This window comes from Meles meles, chromosome 5 (assembly GCF_922984935.1).
Source record: "Meles meles chromosome 5, mMelMel3.1 paternal haplotype, whole genome shotgun sequence".
Taxonomy (NCBI): Eukaryota; Metazoa; Chordata; class Mammalia; order Carnivora; family Mustelidae; genus Meles; species Meles meles.
Genome location: NC_060070.1, coordinates 23,169,388 through 23,187,974, shown reverse-complemented (window position 1 = coordinate 23,187,974; position 18,587 = coordinate 23,169,388). Strand labels below are relative to the sequence as shown.

The 18,587-nt window shown below is 39.7% G+C and overlaps 1 protein-coding gene and 1 pseudogene across 1 annotated transcript in view; both read right to left on the bottom strand.

Moving 5' to 3' along the window:
• Window positions 1-18,587, bottom strand: part of AK9 (adenylate kinase 9) — a 123,798-nt gene that overhangs the window by 19,337 nt on the left and 85,874 nt on the right. The window contains exons 28-29 of the mRNA XM_046006047.1: window positions 3,664-3,870; window positions 2,891-3,109 (exon numbers count right to left, since the gene is read on the bottom strand). Of these exons, the coding sequence (XP_045862003.1) occupies window positions 2,891-3,109; window positions 3,664-3,870 (426 nt within the window). The remainder of the gene's footprint in view (window positions 1-2,890; window positions 3,110-3,663; window positions 3,871-18,587) is intronic.
• Window positions 7,940-8,396, bottom strand: LOC123941520 (annotated as a pseudogene).

The window sequence follows — 18,587 nt, the reverse complement described above, 5'->3', positions numbered from 1 at the left end:
CAGTTGATGAAATCTCAACTCACTTTCAGCTTATGACAATTTCAGTTCTCTTACTTCCTTTATAATGTATTTAGTGTGTTTTTGCCAAGGACTGGAAAGTTGTTTGTGTATATTCATGGGCCAGTTAAACCTCACAAACAGGTCCATTCCTGAGGTGGTGTTATGGATGGAAATGTGTTCCTTCCACTCCATAGGTTGAAGCCCTAATCCCCAAAGTGACCGTGTTTGGAGATAGGGCCCTTAAAGAGGTAATTAAGGTTGAGATCCATAAGAGTGGGGCCCTATCAAGTAAGACTGGTGTCCTCATATGAAGAGGAAGAGACACCAGGAGTGCATAAGCATGGAGGAAAAGTCATGTGCGGACATAGTGAGAAGGTGATCGTCTGCAAGCCAGGAAGAGAGGTCTCACCAGAAAACCGTCCCTGCTGACACCTAGATTTTGGATTTCCAGCCTTAGAACTGTGAGAAAATAAATTTCTGCTGTTTGAACCACCACATCTGTGGTACTTTGTTCTGGCAGCCTGAGCAGCCTGAGTACACTACTACAGGTGGGGTCCTGGGTTATCTTTAGGGGCATACTGGGAGGGCAGATCCCACAAGCTTCTTGTCCACATTTTACATAGGCAAATCCCACTCACATAAACATCAAGAGCAATCACAAAGGGGAAAAATACCTAAAAAGCTGTTTAAGGTCCAGGTATGGAATGGAATGGGAGGAATAGTCTCACATATTTGCCTTAGGTCAAGATGAGAACTGGGTGGTTGATTGATCTTAGGTTTGGATATCCTTTTTTTAGAGCATCAGATGGCCAAGTATCAGCCCGTACTTGACAAAGGAGGTGTGAAGCAGTATGTTTCAACAGTGCTCCCTTACCAGATTTACACCAAGACAGTTGTCACAGGTCAATGGTATTGTCTACACCCACATTTTTGGGCTGGTGTAAATGCTAGGTATAAGAAGAAACACAGGGCTGGCATGGGCATGTCTGCTGTATGTCTTGTATTTGGTAATAAAAGAAAAAAGCTGAAAGTCTAATGATTCCATTTCAAGTTCTCAAACTGAGAGTCCTTACAGTAGGTTCTGTTGTTACTCAAAATACCTAGCATGTATCCTTTCTCCTCTGTAGGTCAGAATACACATTGTGTCATCAAATCAGAAATATCAAACTTGGCTCAGTTAGTTAAGGGGCTGCCTTTAGCTCAGGTCATGATCTCAGGGTCCTGGGATCAAGCCCCACATCAGGCTCCCTCCTAAGTTGCCCCTCCCCACCACTCATGCTCTCTCTCTCTCTCCAAATAAATAAAATCTTTTTTAAAAAACTGTCAGTCACTGAGAAAGATTGAAAAAGCCCTGAAAAATGCTTATTTAAATGCTTAAATCCTTCTTATGACCATGCGCTCCTTTCTCCACAAGGTATTTTTGTGTGGTCCTGTTATGTTTGGACATAAGTCCTTTCTCCCTAAATAAGTCTGCTTCCTCCTCTTTCTTTCTTGTCTCAGAGAGAAGGGCATGAATATCTTTCAAAAGCTTTCTAGGTGATTCTAATACATGCTTAACTCTATCTAATTCTCTTTGGAGGGCACTATATTCCAGCATGATATTTGAAAATGTTTCTCTAGACATCCTATGGATAAGATAAAGAAGATGGCACAATTAAGTAGAACTGAAATTGATTGTGTCAATATCAACCCAGAAGGAGGTTTCAAGTAAATGCACAAGGCTCCATTTTGCATCCCCATCTTCCGAAATTCTTTTTATCCATGACCAATACCAGTAATATATATTAATAACAGCTATAAGTTTTATTGAGCACTTACAAAAAGCCAAACACTGTTGTAAGCACTTTACAATAATTAACTCAATTAATCATTGTAACAATATTGTAAGGTAGGGACTCTTCTTATTCCCATTATGCAAATGAAATGACTCTGAGAGGTTAAGTAATTTTGTCCGAGGTCATTCATCTAATAAGTAGTGGTTTTGAACCTAGGCAGTCTGGCTCCAGAGGCCATAATATTTTCCACTGTGCTATATCATCGATGGAAATAAAAAGGTACATGGGGTCACTATCACATGACGTTTTTTGATTGTCCTTATAACACTTAATACTATCTCTCAAGAACATATTTGTTTGTTTACTTATTTATTGTCTATCCTCCCTCCCAATCCAGCTAGAATATAAGCTAGAAGACAAAAGAAAACATTGGCCATTTTGTTCACTACTGTATTCCCAGGGACTAGATCAGTGACTAGCATATTCTTGGTTGAGATTTGTTGAAAATCATCCCATGTTCGAGGTTGCTGAATTCCACCTGGATTAAATCTGTTTGTCCACATTGCATAAAAATATGGTCCTTAGAAATGCTTGTTATGAACATCAATGCCCCATTTTGTGTTGTGTCTCACTCTTTCCAAAGGACTTGATATTCTTGTACTTGATCACAGTGGCCTGGTGGCATTATTCTTTCATCTTAAAGGTAAGACCAAGCAGGGTCTTAGAATAGAACTAGGTCTTTGTACAGGATCTGAGACCCTGGGTCCAGTAAAGAATCAAAGAGATTAAATGACTTGCCTAAAATTAGGAGGCAAATTAGTACCAGGGCTCAGCCCTTTAGATGTGTAATTTGAAAATATTTCTACTACCCATCTTCAGCTACAAAGTTAAAACCAAGTTGGAATTGTGTTATCTCTACAGAAGTAGATGGAATAAATTAAACCCTTTGATTACATTCCATACTTCAGAAAGATAAAACAATCACATATTTTTATAGCAAGGTAAGAGTACTGTATAATGCTTACGATTTTTGAAACTGTCCTCTGTCTTCTTCTTAGACATACTTAAAAAAATAAAAGAAAGAACACGGCTTTTAGGCGTATTTGCTGTATTACCTTTACAGGGTCCCAGTAGCCAAACGCGCTTATATACTTATAGGTATAGCTGAGCATTTTCTGGGCAAGGTGTGATGTTATCGGATAACACTTTTCAAAAATGCTCTCACGATTCTCCACCAGTGGCTGCAGTTTCATATTCATATTATATTGTACAATGTGGATTTTCCGAGCTCCATTGATGAGAATTATTGGTATCAAAAGCTTCTCAAATTCATCCTGATAAAAAAAATAATAAAATCAAATATTTTTGATCGGATGAAGTCCAGTCAAAGCACACAGACATTGCTAGCGACAGAATGCTTCAGTCAAAAAAAAAAAAAAAAAACTTTTCAGTTTCTAAGTGGCTGCATATTGGTAGTTAAAACTTTTTTTTTTTTAAGATTTTATTTATTTATTTGACAGAGAGAGAGAGGGAACACAAGCAGGGGGAGTAGGAGAGGGAGAAGCAGGCTTCTCGCTGAGTAGGCAGCCCGATGAGGTGCTCAGTTCCAGGACCCAGGGATCATGACCTGAGCTGAAGGCAGACACTTACCGACTGAGCCACCCAGGTGCCCCGGCAGTCAAAACTTTTGACTCTTTGTGGCTTCCATGTTGCCCTTGATTTATTAATTTGTTTTCATAATTGCAAGGGGTGCTGGCAAAAGGGACGCGAACCCTAAAACACACATTTCTTTTGAAATGTTAAAAAGAAACCAAGACATAAACCAAATATTTGTTCCATTCTCAAATGTTACATTTTGAATTGTGAAAAGTGAAGGAAGAGTAATAACCTGGATTGCTTGTAAATTACTCATATCTGCTTCAAATTTTTCTCCCAGTTCGCCTCTCAGGCGCTCAAGTGCCTCGATCTCCTGTTCTTCGTCTTCCTCACTCATCACTTCCTCGTCTTTTGGAAATTCATCTTCAAGGATGTTCTCAATATCATCTTCATCTTCTTCAGGCTCTTCTTCACTGAAATCTTCATCTTCTTTACCAACCTAAGGAAGGACATGTTCTCTTTTACTACATATGTAAAATACACAACAAATGACTCTGCTGACTAATCCTTTGGAACATTCTGTGTCACTGGCTGTTGGTTGGTATGGCATGGCAACATTCCTTTAGTGACACAGTAAAATGTTAAATATCCGGCACCCAGAAATTTTTTTTTTAAATATTTATTTTTATTTGTTTATTTACAGCATAACAGTGTTCATTGTTTTGGCATCACACCCAGTGCTCCATGCAGTATGTGCCCTCCCAATTACCCACCACCTGGTTCCTCAACCTCCCACCCCCCGCCCACCCCCCTGCCGCCCCTTCATAACCCTCTGGTTGTTTTTCAGAGTCCATAGTCTCTCATGGTTCATCTCCCCTTCCAGTTTCCCTCAACTCCCTCTCCTCTCCATCTCCCCATGTCCTTCGTGTTCTTTGTTATGCTCCATAAATAAGTGAGACCATATGATACTTGACTCTCTCTGCTTGACTTATTTCGCTCAGCATAATTTCTTCCAGTCCCGTCCATGTTGCTACAAAAGTTGGGTATTCATCCTTTCTGATGGAGGCATAATACTCCATTGTGTATATGGACCACATCTTCCTTATCCATTCATCCGTTGAAGGGCATCTTTGTTCTTTCCACAGTTTGGCGACTGTAGCCATTGCTGCAATAAACATTGGGGTACAGATGGCCCTTCTTTTCACTACATCTGTATCTTTGGGGTAAATACCCAGCAGTGCAATTGCAGGGTCATAGGGAAGCTCTATTTTTAATTTCTTCAGGAATCTCCACACTGTTCTCCAAAGTGGCTGCACTAACTTGCATTCCCACCAACAGTGGAAGAGGGTTCCCCTTTCTCCACATCCTCTCCAACACACGTTGTTTCCTGTCTTGCTAATTTTGGCCATTCTAACTAGTGTTAGGTGGTATCTCAATGTTGTTTTAATTTGAATCTCCCTGATGGCTAGTGATGATGAACATTTTTTCATGTGTCTGATAGCCATTTGTATGTCTTCATTGGAGAAGTGTCTGTTCATATCTTCTGCCCATTTTTTGATATGTTATCTGTTTTGTGTGTGTTGAGTTTGAGAAGTTCTTTATAGATCCTGGATATCAACCTTTTGTCTGTACTGTCATTTGCAAATATCTTCTCCCATTCCGTGGGTTGCCTCTTTGTTTTGTTGACTGTTTCCTTTGCTGTGCAGAAGCTTTTGATCTTGATGAAGTCCCAAAAGTTCATTTTTGCTTTTGTTTCCTTGGCCTTTGGAGACATATCTTGAAAGAAGTTGCTGTAGCTGATATCGAAGAGGTTACTGCCTATGTTCTCCTCTAGGATTCTGATAGATTCCTGTCTCATGTTGAGGTCTTTTATCCATTTTGAGTTTATCTTTGTGTACGGTGTAAGAGAATGGTCGAGTTTCATTCTTCTACATATCGCTGTCCAGTTTTCCCAGCACCATTTATTGAAGAGACTGTCTTTTTTCCATTGAATATTTTTTCCTGTTTTGTCGAAGATTATTTGACCATAGAGTTGAGGGTCCATATCTGGGTTCTCCACTCTGTTCCACTGGTCTATGTGTCTGTTTTTATGCCAGTACCACGCTGTCTTGGTGATCACAGCTTTGTAGTAAAGCTTGAAATCGGGTAACGTGATGCCGCCAGTTTTGTTTTTGTTTTTCAACATTTCCTTAGCAATTCGGGGTCTCTTCTGGCTCCATACAAATTTTAGGATTATTTGCTCCAGCTCTTTGAAAAATATCGGTGGAATTTTGATCGGAATGGCATTAAAAGTATAGATTGCTCTAGGCAGTATAGACATTTTAACAATGTTTATTCTTCCAATCCAAGAGCATGGAACAGTCTTCCATCTTTTTGTGTCTTCTTCAATTTCTTTCATGAGTGTTCTGTAGTTCCTCGAGTACAGGTCCTTTACTTCTTTGGTTAGGTTTATGCCCAGGTATCTTATGGTTCTTGGTGCTATAGTAAATGGAATCGATTCTCTAATTTCCCTTTCTGTATTTTCATTGTTGGTGTATAAGAAAGCCACTGATTTCTGTACATTGACTTTGTATCCTGCCACGTTACTGAATTGCTGTATGAGTTCTAGTAGTTTGGGGGTGGAGTCTTTAGGGTTTTTCATATAAAGAATCATGTCATCTGCGAAGAGAGAGAGTTTGACTTCTTCCTTGCCAATTTGGATACCTTTGATTTCTCTTTGTTGTCTGATTGCCGTTGCTAGAACTTCTAATACTATGTTGAACAAGAGTGGTGAGAGTGGGCATCCTTGTCGTGTTCCTGATCTCAACGGGAAGGCTGCAAGCTTTTTCCCATTGAAGATGATATTTGCTGTGGGTCTTTCATAGATAGATTTTATGAAGTTCAGGAATGTCCCCTCTATCCCTATACTTTGAAGCGTTTTCATCAGGAACGGATGCTGGATTTTGTCAAATGCTTTTTCTGCATCAATTGAGAGGACCATGTGGTTCTTCTCTCTTCTCTTATTGATGTGTTCTATCACACTGATTGATTTGCGAATGTTGAACCAACCTTGCAACCCAGGGATGAATCCCACCTGGTCATGGTGGATAATCTTTTGAATGTGCTGCTGGATCCTGTTTGCTAGGATCTTGTTGAGAATCTTTGCATCCATATTCATCAGTGATATTGGTCTGAAATTCTCCTTTTTGGTAGGGTCTTTGCCTGGTTTGGGGATCAGGGTAATGCTGGCTTCATAAAAAGAGTCTGGAAGTTTTCCTTCTGCTTCCATTTTTTGGAACAGCTTCAGGAGAATTGGTGTTATTTCTTCTTTGAAAGTTTGGTAGAATTCCCCAGGGAATCCGTCAGGTCCTGGGCTCTTGTTTTTTGGGAGGTTTTTGATCACTGCTTCAATCTCGTTACTAGATATCGGTCTATTCAGGTTGTCAATTTCTTCCTGGTTCAATTTTGGGAGTTTGTAGCTTTCCAGGAATGCATCCATTTCATCTAGGTTGCTTAGCTTATTGGCATATAACTGTTGGTAATAATTTCTGATGATTGTTTCTATTTCCTTGGTGTTAGTTGTGATCTCTCCCTTTTCATTCATAATTTTATTAATTTGGGCTTTCTCTCTTTTCTTTTGGATTAGTGTGGCCAATGGTTTATCGATCTTATTGATTCTTTCAAAAAAACAGCTTCTAGTTTCATTGATACGTTCTACTGTATCTCTCGTTTCTACCTCATTGATCTCTGCTCTAATCTTGATTATTTCCCTTCTTGCATGTGGAGTTGGTTTGATTTGTTGTTGATTCTCCAGTTCTTTAAGGTGTAGAGACAGCTGGTGTATTCTGGATTTTTCAGTGTTTTTGAGGGAGGCTTGGATGGCTATGTATTTCCCCCTTAGAACCGCCTTTGCTGTATCCCATAGGTTTTGGACCGAGGTGTCTTCATTCTCATTGGTTTCCATGAATTGTTTAAGTTCGTCTTTAATCTCCTGGTTGATCCAAGCATTCTTAAGCAAGGTGGTCTTTAGCTTCCAGGTGTTTGAGTTCCTTCTGAACTTTTCCTTGTGATTGAGCTCCAGTTTCAAAGCATTGTGATCGGAGAATATGCAGGGAATAATGTCAGTCTTTTGGTATCGGTTGAGTCCTGCTTTGTGACCCAGTATGTGGTCTATTCTGGAGAAGGTTCCATGTGCACTTGAGAAGAATGAATATTCTGTTGTTTTAGGGTGCACCCAGAAATTTAATCCTTTCAAGACTCTGACACCATACTGATCCCATACTAAATACATAAACAAGATATTAAATGTTCCTTATGCCTATGGCTGTGATAAAGTTGCATTTGTTTATTTAGAGTTTTTATCTTAATCCCAGTTAATTTACATAGGTTATATGAGGTGTATAATACAGTGATTCAACAATTCCATACATCACCTGGTGCTCATCACGGGTGTGCTCCTTAGTCCCCATCATCTGATTAGCCCATTCGCCCCACTCACCTCCAAAGCTGGTAATGATCAGTTTGTTCTCTATAATCAAGAGTCTGGTTTTTCTTTTTCTTCCCCTCACCTCCCCTGGTGGTTGATAGCTTCACTGCTGTCGAGGTGGGGGGCTCAGGAGTTCTTGGTGGGGCACTGGCTTCCTCTTCCCCTTCACAGGCTTCTGGTGCTCAGGATGGCACCGGCTCTGCAAATGGCAGCCACGTGCAGATCGGGGTGGTACTTGGTTCTTGCGGCCCATGCCTGATGCTGCTGATGGTGGCCCACACATTCTAGCTAATGGTGGTCCACAGGTAGGAGGTGGCGCGTTTTCACTGGCCAGATCTCTGCTTCCTGACCACCATCGTCAGCTTTTAGCAGTGGGCGGGTGGCTTCACACCCAAAGCCTTGCAGTGAAGCAGCCCATTTGGTGGAAGGAGTTGTGAGCTTTCAGGTTATTGGGCTTGGGCGCTGTGTGTCTGCTTGTTCCTTTCGATCAGGAAGCTGGAGCGGTTGCACAGGACCATCCGTTGCAGGTGGGTGGACAGGGTGCCTCTCACTACCGCCATAGAAGTAGGGAAGGGCAAGAGTCTCTTTTTTGATTTGTCTCTTTTTTTCCCCTTTGCTTGTTTGTTTTGTTTCTTGAATTCCATGTGAGTGAAATCTTACGGTATTTATCTTTCTCTGGCTGACTTATTTCACTTAGCATAATACCCTCTCACTTCATCCATGAAAACTATGTCCTCCATAGCCTTCAATAACAGCATTTAATGGAATTCAAAGAGAATAAACCACGCACTAGCTGTGTTAGTTCGGACAAGATCAGTTTCCTCATCGGTAAAATAGGAATAATAAAAGTACCTATCCCACAGGGATGGTGGGAGCATTAAATTATTTAATACATGCAAAGCCCTTCCCTTAGCAAAGTCTTGGGCAGATGGGAAGCATGAAATGATAGCTATTAATGCTATTATTGTGGCATTATCGCTATTATTTGTTACTTCGTGTTTTTTTTTTGTTTTGTTTTGTTTTAAAGATCTTATTTATTTATTTGACAGAGAGAGATCACAAGTAGGCAGAGAGGCAGGCAGAGAGAGAGGCAGAGAGAGGAGGAAGCAGGCTCCCTGCCAAGGAAAAAGTCCAATGCGGGACTCGGTCCCAGGACCCTGAGATCACGACCTGAGCCAAAGGCAGAGACTTAACCCACGGAGCCACCCAGGCGCCCTATTTGTTACTTGGTATAAAGCACTGTACTAACAGAACAGTATGTGCCCTTTAGTTTTTTTTGTTTTTTTTTTTTTAAGATTTTATTTATTTATTTGACAGACAGAGTTCACAAGTAGGCAGAGAGGCAGGCCGAGAGAGAGGAAGGGAAGCATGCTCCCTCCCGAGCAGAGAAAGAGCCCAATGCAGGGCTTGATCCCAGGACCCTGGGATCATGACCTGAGCCGAAGGCAGAGGCTTTAACCCACTGAGCCAGCCAGGTGTCCCAGCCCTTTACGGTTTATAGCGGATCTGAAGAAGAAGAATAATACGCAAATGATTCTTAAAGATAAAAACCACAGCAGGTTATTGGCACTAAGTGGTGCTGTATAGGCTTTAATATTTATCTTCCTGCACTGCCTCCACACTCTTCTCCCTGAAGTATTCCTTGTATCAGATGGAGCACTGTCTTCTGGTTGGAAACCTGGAAGTTTTCGTAACTCTTTGCTCTGCATCATTGCTCATCCAGTATCGGAGGACCATAATCCTAAACAATGGCTTAGACTGTCCTTTCTAGTACTGTCCCACTGTTTGGCCTTTCATTATCTCTTGCCTGCAGTCTGGGGTTTAGCTCCCTGTTTCCTAATCTTTCTATGATTAGACCCTGGTTCCTTTAAAAAGCACCTAGAGATGGGACTTGGCCTGGCAGGTGCAAGGAATAAGATGAGAGGATAAAGTCCCTTCCTGCTCCATGCCCAGGCTTCTCTCTCTCCAACAGGAGTTTGGCTATAGGGCAGTGCTTTTCAGTTCTTGTTCTTTTTTTTATTTGAATATCGAAACCACTTGGTTCTCTTATCCTTTTCCTTATACTTTGACAAAAAAAATCCTCAGATTTGATTTTTTAAAGATCATTGGACATATGGTTGGATGAATCCACACTACAAAATAGGGGCATCTCAGTTCTAAAGGAACTTGTACCTCCCTCTTTGTTCTACTTAATATCTCTTCCAATTTTTTTTGTTAATTAAAAAAACTATCAGTTTAAAAATTCATTTTGGGGGTGCCCGGGGTGGCTCAATTTGTTGAGTGCCCAACTCTTTTTTTTTTTTTTTTAAAGATTTTACTTATTTATTTGACAGAGTGATAGAGAGAGCTCAAGTAGGCAGAGTAGCTGGCAGGGGGAGAGGGAGAAGCAGGCTCTCCACAGAGCAAGGAGCCTGATGTGGAGCTCGATCCCAGGATCCTGGTATCATGACCTTAGCTGAAGGCAGACACTTAACCAACCAAGCCACCCAGGTGCCCCCAGCGCCCAGCTCTTGATTTCAGCTCAGGTCATGATCTCAGGGCCATGGGATTGAGCCCCAAGTCAGGCTCTGCATTCAGTGTGGAATCTGCTGGAAATTCTCTCCCTCTCCCCTCCCCACCGTCTCTCTCTAAAATAAAAAAATATAATATGAAAAAATAAAAATAGATTCATTTTTGCTAAAAGGATAAAATTATACAGTACTATATAGGGTAAAAAAAATTCCCTTCACACTCCCAACTCTATTTCCACTTTCCTACCTAGAAAAAATGTTGGTTAACAATTTGGTTAAGATCCTTTTAGATGTTTACAACTCCACACACTCCCACACACACAAAATTATATTTTACACATAAACGGGATCATTCTATATTGTACAACTTGTTTTTTAAAAATATAATTTAACAATGCATTTAAATTTCCTTCCATATAAAAACATACATCTTATTATTATTTAGCCATTCTTGTATTTTAAAAATGTTTTCTTTGCTTTTTTTTTTTTAAGATTTGTTTATTTGAGAGAGAGAGTGAATCAAGTGCATGGAGTGGGGGGGAGGGGCAGAGGGAGACGGAGAGAGAAACTCTAAGCAGCATCTAGGCTGAGCTGAGCACGGGGAGCCCGATGTGGGTGGGGCTTGATCTCAAGACTCCAACATTATGACCTCCACTGATACCAAGAGTCAGAGGCTCAACTGACTGCGCTACCCAGGCGCACCCCCCCCCCTCTTTTTTTTGGCTGTTCTACGGAAACCAGTTTAGGAACTAACAAAGTAAATAGTGGAAGATAGCCTTTTCTGACACCTGTCGTATTTGTTTTCTCTCTCGTACTAGGGATGATGAGGAATTCAGCTAATTTACATTTCTCTTTTCCTTCTCTTCGGCCTCTTCCCCAGTGTTAGTCTTATTTTTAGTTCCATAACTCTATAACTGAGTGCTGACAACTTTATTTTTTTATTTTTAATTTTTTAAAGATTTTATTTATTTATTTGACAGAGAGAGAGAGGGCATAAGCAAGGGGAGCTGCAGGAAGAGAGACAGGGAGAAGGAAGCTCCCCCGAGCAGAGAGCTGAGCAAGGGCTCATGGACTCTGTGTTGCTCAATCCCAGGACCCTGGGATCAAGACCTAAGCCAAAGGCAGACACTTAACTGACTAACCACCCAGGCATCCCTGAGTTACCATTTTTAGGTGTGTGTTTGATTCCCCACAATTCAAGAGAATGTCCTTACTCTTCTCTTCACTTTTCCCTCTCTTTAGTTTCCAAATTTTTGTCTCCAATAGGTCTACATTTACATTTGTCTGTAACTGCACCTTAGTATTTAGTATTTCATGTAGAAATTGATTCAAGAATTGAAAGTAAACAGTGTTTGATTCTAAAAACTGAAACCCTATAAACAGCACCAGCCATATTTTAATTACACAATCCTTATTCACTACAGCAGGGATACAACCGTCTATCAACAAATATGTATCATCTGAAGTATCAAGGTCAAACACTGCATTTTCTTATTACGCAAAATCATGCATTTTAATCTGCCCTGTATGTGGATAATGCTATTTTTTTGGTCTCTCACCTACCCCCTATTTCTGGTTTGGTTTTGTTTTTTATATGGAAGAACCATTATTCACAAAATCAATTGGCTACTTTTATAAAGAAGCATATATATAAAAGGCTAATTTTCAAAGAACTTAAATATCTAAAAGTGTTTCCATTTCATCCTCATACATTATAAATAGCCCCAAATAATTTTCACTCAGAATTTTGGAGACATTGTCTTTGTCTTCCATCATCCAGTACTGTTGGTGAGAAGTATGACACAAATCTTACCCACATTCCTTTGTAGGTTCTTTTCTTCATTTTAGAAATGCTTAAAATCTCTTTATAATGAGCACTCTTAAATTTTATGAGGAAGTAGCTAATGTACATCTCTTTTTTTTTTAATATTTTATTTATTTATTTGACAGAGAGAGAGGTCACAACTAGGCAGAGAGGCAGGCAGAGAGAGAGGAGGAAGCAGGCTCCCCACGGAGCAGAGAGCCCGATGTGGGGCTCGATCCCAGGACCCTGAGACCATGACCTGAGCTGAAGGCAGAGGCCTAAACCACTGAGCCACCCAGGCGCCCCATAATGTACATCTCTTTTAATTTGTTCTAGTCAGTAGTCATTGAGCCCTTTGACTTTGAAGATCCTCTGCTTTCTTCAATATTTTGAACATTTCTTTCAATATTTTTAAGATTATTTCCTCCTTTGTTTTCTCTCCTTTCTTTCTTTTTTTTTTTTTGGAAAGCATATTGGATGTTGATCCTCCTGGATTGATGCCACATATCTCCAGTTTTTTCTTTCATGTTTTCTATCTCTTATATTTTGCTCTATATTTGAGAAACTTTGACTTTTCTAATCTTTTTATTTAATTTTTAACTAACTTACATTATATATTTTAGCTTCTATGAACTCTTTTTTCTCTCTGATTTTTCAAAACGTCCGTTTTTGTTTTCTGGATAAAAGTTCTTGAATTTTCTGAGAAAGATTGAAAATTTTTTTTAATGTTTAGTAAGGTTTTCTGAACTGCCTCTTCATTTAGGCTCCATTGTTCTGTTTGTTCATCTTGCTGCTCCTTAGTATTGATAATCTTTCTCAAGTATATGGTAATCCTTGGTTTTTCATTCATTTTTATGAATGGAGGACCAAGTTGATTAATTGGTCTGCAAGCTCTGGGTGTGTGAGCAGGGCAGGTTGTATTATGCTTCCATTTGAATGAACTATGAGAATGAGCTGAGACAGGCAGAATAGATCTTGTTCCAAATGATGGGAGGGCACCATCCAACATTCCGTGGCACCTATCATCTTCAAGATGGATTATTTAATTACTTTAGAAATTATTTTCCTTTCTTTCTTCATGGGAGCAAATGTCATTGTTAATAAAGAGCTGTGATGGCCACCTTAAATAATTTTTGTGCAATTAACTTTCTTGGACTTTCTAGATAATCAAATTATAGGCACATAAGGAATTCTATCCTTACAGAACTTCTCAACATGTATGTTATTTTTTTCTTATTATATTTCTTTTGCTAGTTCCTTAAATACAATGTTGAATTTTTTAAAGGTTACTATCCTAAAAATATTCACAGGTTAATTCTTCTTAGGAAAAAAGTTTTTATTTTTTCATAAGTGACAATTTGATCTTTTGAAACAGTGTTGCTTTTTTCTTTTTCTGATATATTACACTTTTTAGGCCTTATGTTAGTCAATACATATTCTAAAATTCATGGTCTCAGAGACCTGCTTCCAGTATGAAGGAAGAAGTTAATTTAGTCTCTAATAGATAACCACCATAAACCATGAACAGTACACCTTCCCCCCCAACACACACACACACACACACATTTAATCTCACTCATTTAAGGGGCTTGAGAGTAAACAAAGGCAGATTTTGGAAACAGTAAAAATTAGGAGGGAGCATTTGGTTTAGGATGAGTTTTCTAATTTTGTGAGTTTGCTCAGAGGGCAGCCTCTGTTACAGTGGTGCTGGCATAGGGTGGTTAAAACTCTGATAGGGAGCTTGGTGTCTTTCCAGCTGGGGCAACCAGGGGAAGGAGACACACCCAGGGCACTGGAGAGTGAGCATAAACTTCAGATTTGAGGGAACCGGATAAGGGAACAACATATTTAGTTTGTAAAGACTGTCCATGTCTCCGAATCAGGCACATCTGGGCTGTTTGAGAACTGCCACCATTGCCCGCATGACAGACTTTGCAGGTTTAGTCTTACCAAGTAAATTGCCTGCTAAAACAAAGACACCAGCCTTCTCTGGAGGTACATAACAGAATTCAGAGTCTCCAGAACATGACGTTCTTAATTCTAGGATATAATCCAAAATTATTCAAAATATAAAGGATCATGAGACATGACCCATTCTCATAAGAAAAGATATTATTAAATACCCACTCTGGGTATTAGAGTTACCAAACAAGAACTTTAAAGCAGTTGTTATCTCTGTGACTAATGAGGAAAAGGAAAATACATGAAAAGATAGGAAATCCCAGGAGGGAAATAAAAAATACAAAAACAAATCAAATGGAAATTTTAGAACAAAAAAATATCGTATTTGAAATTATAAGATATCAGATGAGTTTAACAGACTGGAGATGACAGAGGGAAGGACCGAATTTGAAAATTAATCAGAGGAAATTATCAAAGTTAAAGAAGAGAGAGAAAAACACTGAAAAAGTTAACAGTCCCAAGATCATGTGGAACGATAGTGAATGATCGATGTGAAATTGATTTTCAGAAGGAGACAGAGAGCAAATAAAACAGAGAGCAGAAAAGATATTTGAAGAAATAATGTCTGAAGTTCTCCCAATTTAGCAAAAGACATACATTTACAGATTAAAGAAGCTTAGTGAACCCCAAACTAGATAAAATGAAGAAAATGACACGCAGGCATATCATAAACTATTGAAAAGCAAAGATATGGAGAAAATCATGAAAACAGTCAAGAAAAATCATACAAGAAAACAATTCAAATGACCACATTCTTCTCATCTCTCTGGTTTCCATCAACCACAGGAATGAATGAAGAGCTACAGAAATGGTAAGTATCTGGATAAATGTAAAAAGACTTATTTTTCCTCTTAAAATTTTTAAGATACATGTGACTGTTTAAAACAAAAACTGCAATTTTTTTCTTATGGGGTTTATAATAAATTTGGCTGTAAAACCAGTACCTAGAGCATACAGGGTGTTAGTGGAGCAGGGTTGGATGTAAATGGACTTCTGTAGTCACAGGCTTCTATTATTACATGGAATGATATCGACTCGAAGCAGAGTGGGGAAAGCTAAGCATGAATAGAGCAACCACTATAAAACAGTACATAGAGTTATAACTTAAAAGCCAGTAGATAAGGCGAACCATAAGAGACTATGGACTCTGAAAAACAACCTGAGGGTTTTGGAGGGGCGGGGGTGGGAGGTTGGGGGAACCAGGTGGTGGGTAATAGGGAGGGCACATATTGCATGGAGCACTGGGTGTTGTGCAAAAACAATGAATACTGTTACGCTGAAAAAATAAAAATTAATTAAAAAAAAATGAACCCAAGGGAAAAAAAAAAGCCAGTAGATAAATAAAATGGATTTCTAAAGTACATTCAAACAGTCCCAGAGATGGCTGGAAAGGGAAAAGAGAAAATAAAAAAGACAAACAGAAAACAAAATTCACAGTCTCATAGAAATAGGACTAGATTTGGGGTAAGCGCTCTCTTAACTTTCTCTCAATAGGGAAAGGGAAGGGGAAGGCTAGTTTGTGGAAGTTTATGCCAGGAGGGTGATGGAACTTATACTCAGAATGCTTACAACTAGGGAAGAAATGAGATAGGAAGAAATGGAAAGAGGAGAAGAGCAAGACTTGTCAGAGTTCTCAGGCTTCCCAATACGGACACAAGTTAAGCAGATACTAGATTCCCTTACTATACCTGGTTACCTTCTAAATGTGGATTTTTTGAGACACTATTCCAAACCATTTGTTTTTCAAACCTTGAAACTCAATCCAAGGGAGATGAGTTGGGGGTGGGGAAGGGGGCAGTGGTCGGGAATGTGTGAAACAGGTGATGAGGATTAAGGGGTGCACTTGCCATGAGCACTGGGTATTGTATGCGAGGGTTCAATCACTATATTGTACACTTAAAACTAATATTACACTGTATGTTAACTAACTGGAATTTAAATAAAAGCTTTAAAAAAAACCTCAGTCCCCAACCTGTACCCCCCATACACACCTTTGCTTTCCGTTCCATCCCAAAGAGCTCTCTGCATATATACCTTTGGGTTTATATACTCTACCTTCTCCCTAGAAGGCCTTGAGGATGGTCTTGTCCTGGTGGTTGGTTCCGAACCTTGTTTCAACCTCATTCGGACCCTGACTTTGGCTTCCCCTTAGTACTCAGGGTATTTATCTCTATTAACTATTCACCTGGATATGGTCCCTCACAATTCTACTCATTTGCGGTCTGGCTCCGTGTCCTGACTCTTTCTGGCTTTTTCCTGTCGGTGGCTACTCACAATTCGATCAAAGAGACTGAGGCACCAGAGAAGGAGCCAGTGAACAGGAAGAGAGCCAGGATTCTGGAGCGAGGACCAGGAGTAGAAGGGAGGCCTCTGAGGAATTGTAAAGTATGGAAATTAAATCTCTATACAAAGCGGCTGAATTATAGATTATTCTTGAGTCACACTTGGAGACTAAAATTCCACAAGATGGCGACATTTTCCTACAGAATTAAGGCAAGCAGCTTCCTCCACTCCCCCAGACTGAAGTAATTTCTAACCTTAAAAATGTATTATCTGCTGCAAAAAAATCAGACAGTGAGGGCAATGACTTTTGTTAAGGAGGAGAAGACAAACCTGGGACGGGCTTTATTAGCATATGGTTTCCCAATTAGTTGTCATGTCAAGGTGAGTCATGGAGCGGCACATTCTATACAAAAGGCAAACGGTGGAAAGGCCTCTAGTTCTGTTCATGAAAGTAGGTTCCAAGGTCTATGTAGAGTCAGAATGGATTTGAGTCAGGGTGTCCCATTAACTGGCTATGGCAATGTCACTGGGTGAGCCTTGAGATGTTACACTGTGTTTAGTTTTTCTTTGTCTGAGGCAGTAGCAGGACATACCATAAAATTCTCATCAAAGGAGTTAAGAAAATCCATACACAGTATTCATCTTTGATTCATTAAAAATTTCAAGAACTTTCTTCCCAAAGTCAGTTTGTATAAATTAATTGTGTGGGGATACATAGCCAATTCTGTCAACGGGCAAGTCTTAGGAGAGCTAACTTACGAAAACCTACTTAATTTTTAAGATAGAATATCAAATTTTTGAATGAAAATTAGTAAAAAAATCCCACCACTCTAATGTTAACAGATAGAAATATTATAAATTAAGAACATTCAAAATTTAACCTGAAAACGGATTCTCTTAGGAAAAAGGAGGTTTCCCGGGGTCCTGGGATCAAGCCCCGCATCGGGCTCTCTGCTCAGCGGGAAGCCTGCTTCCCCTTCTCTCTCTGCCTGCCTCTCTGCCTACTTGTGATCTCTCTCTCTCTGCCAAATAAAAAATAAAGTGAGCATAGCTGTTGCAAGTAAAACAATCACTTAAAAAGTATTAGTCTGTTTGAAAATGTATATATATGTATAGATATAATGATGTGTATGTTACTCTGAAAATTTATATAATATATAGTTATATAAATACACCTCCCACACACTTACATATATAATTGCTTGACTTCCTTTGTTCTTACAGATCTCTCAACGTGTCTATTAATATAATTTAAGCTATTGCTCTTAAAAACAAGGTATACATCTTTCCTGCACAAAAGATTATAGTTTAGGTTTTCATGTCTTTTATATAAATTATCTCAGCTACATGACTTTTTAAAAAAGATTTTGTTTATTTTTTTGACAGAGAGAGACAGCGAGAAAGGAAACACAAGCAGGGAGAGTGCGAGGGGGAGAGGCGGACTCCCCGCTGGGTGGGGAGCCAGATGTGGGGCTCAGTCCAGGGACCCTGAGACCATGACCTGAGCTGAAGGCAGACACTTGATGACTGAGCCACCCAGGTGCCCCTTAGCTACATACAAAAAAAAAAAAAAAGCAGGTTTAACTAAAAAATAGCAAAGAGGAGAAATTAAAGTATTATTAATTCAGGAAACTAGATATTAATATATTTTTTCATTTTACAATTAAAAAATCCTAGGTTCAGAGAAATTAAGAAACTTGCTCAAGGTTATACAATAGCAACAAAACAACTGTTGAGTCCCTACCATATGTCAGCATTGTGTTAGGCACTGGGGAGCCAGCCGTGAACAGACTCAGCAAGAACTAGAGAAAGGACAACAGTCTAGTTCAGCTCCACCCCAAAGTCTGGACTTTTTCGGTAATATGTTGCTGAGACATGTGGGGTGATTCCTTTTTTTTTTTTTTTTTTAAGATTTCATTTATTTATTTGACAGAGAGAGAGAGAGAGCGAGCACAAGCAGGGGCGGTAGCAGAGGGAGAGGGAGAAGCTCTCCCTCTGCAGGGAGCCCGACGAAGGACTTGATCCCAGGATCCCGGGATCATGACCTGAACCAAAGGCAGACGCTAAGCCAACTGAACCACCCAGGCACCCCTATTGGGGTGATTCTTAAGGGGACCACTAGGGATTCCCAAGGGCTAAAGGTAGTAATTATGTGTGAGCCCACGTTAGGATGTCTGGATTGTTTTTCTTTT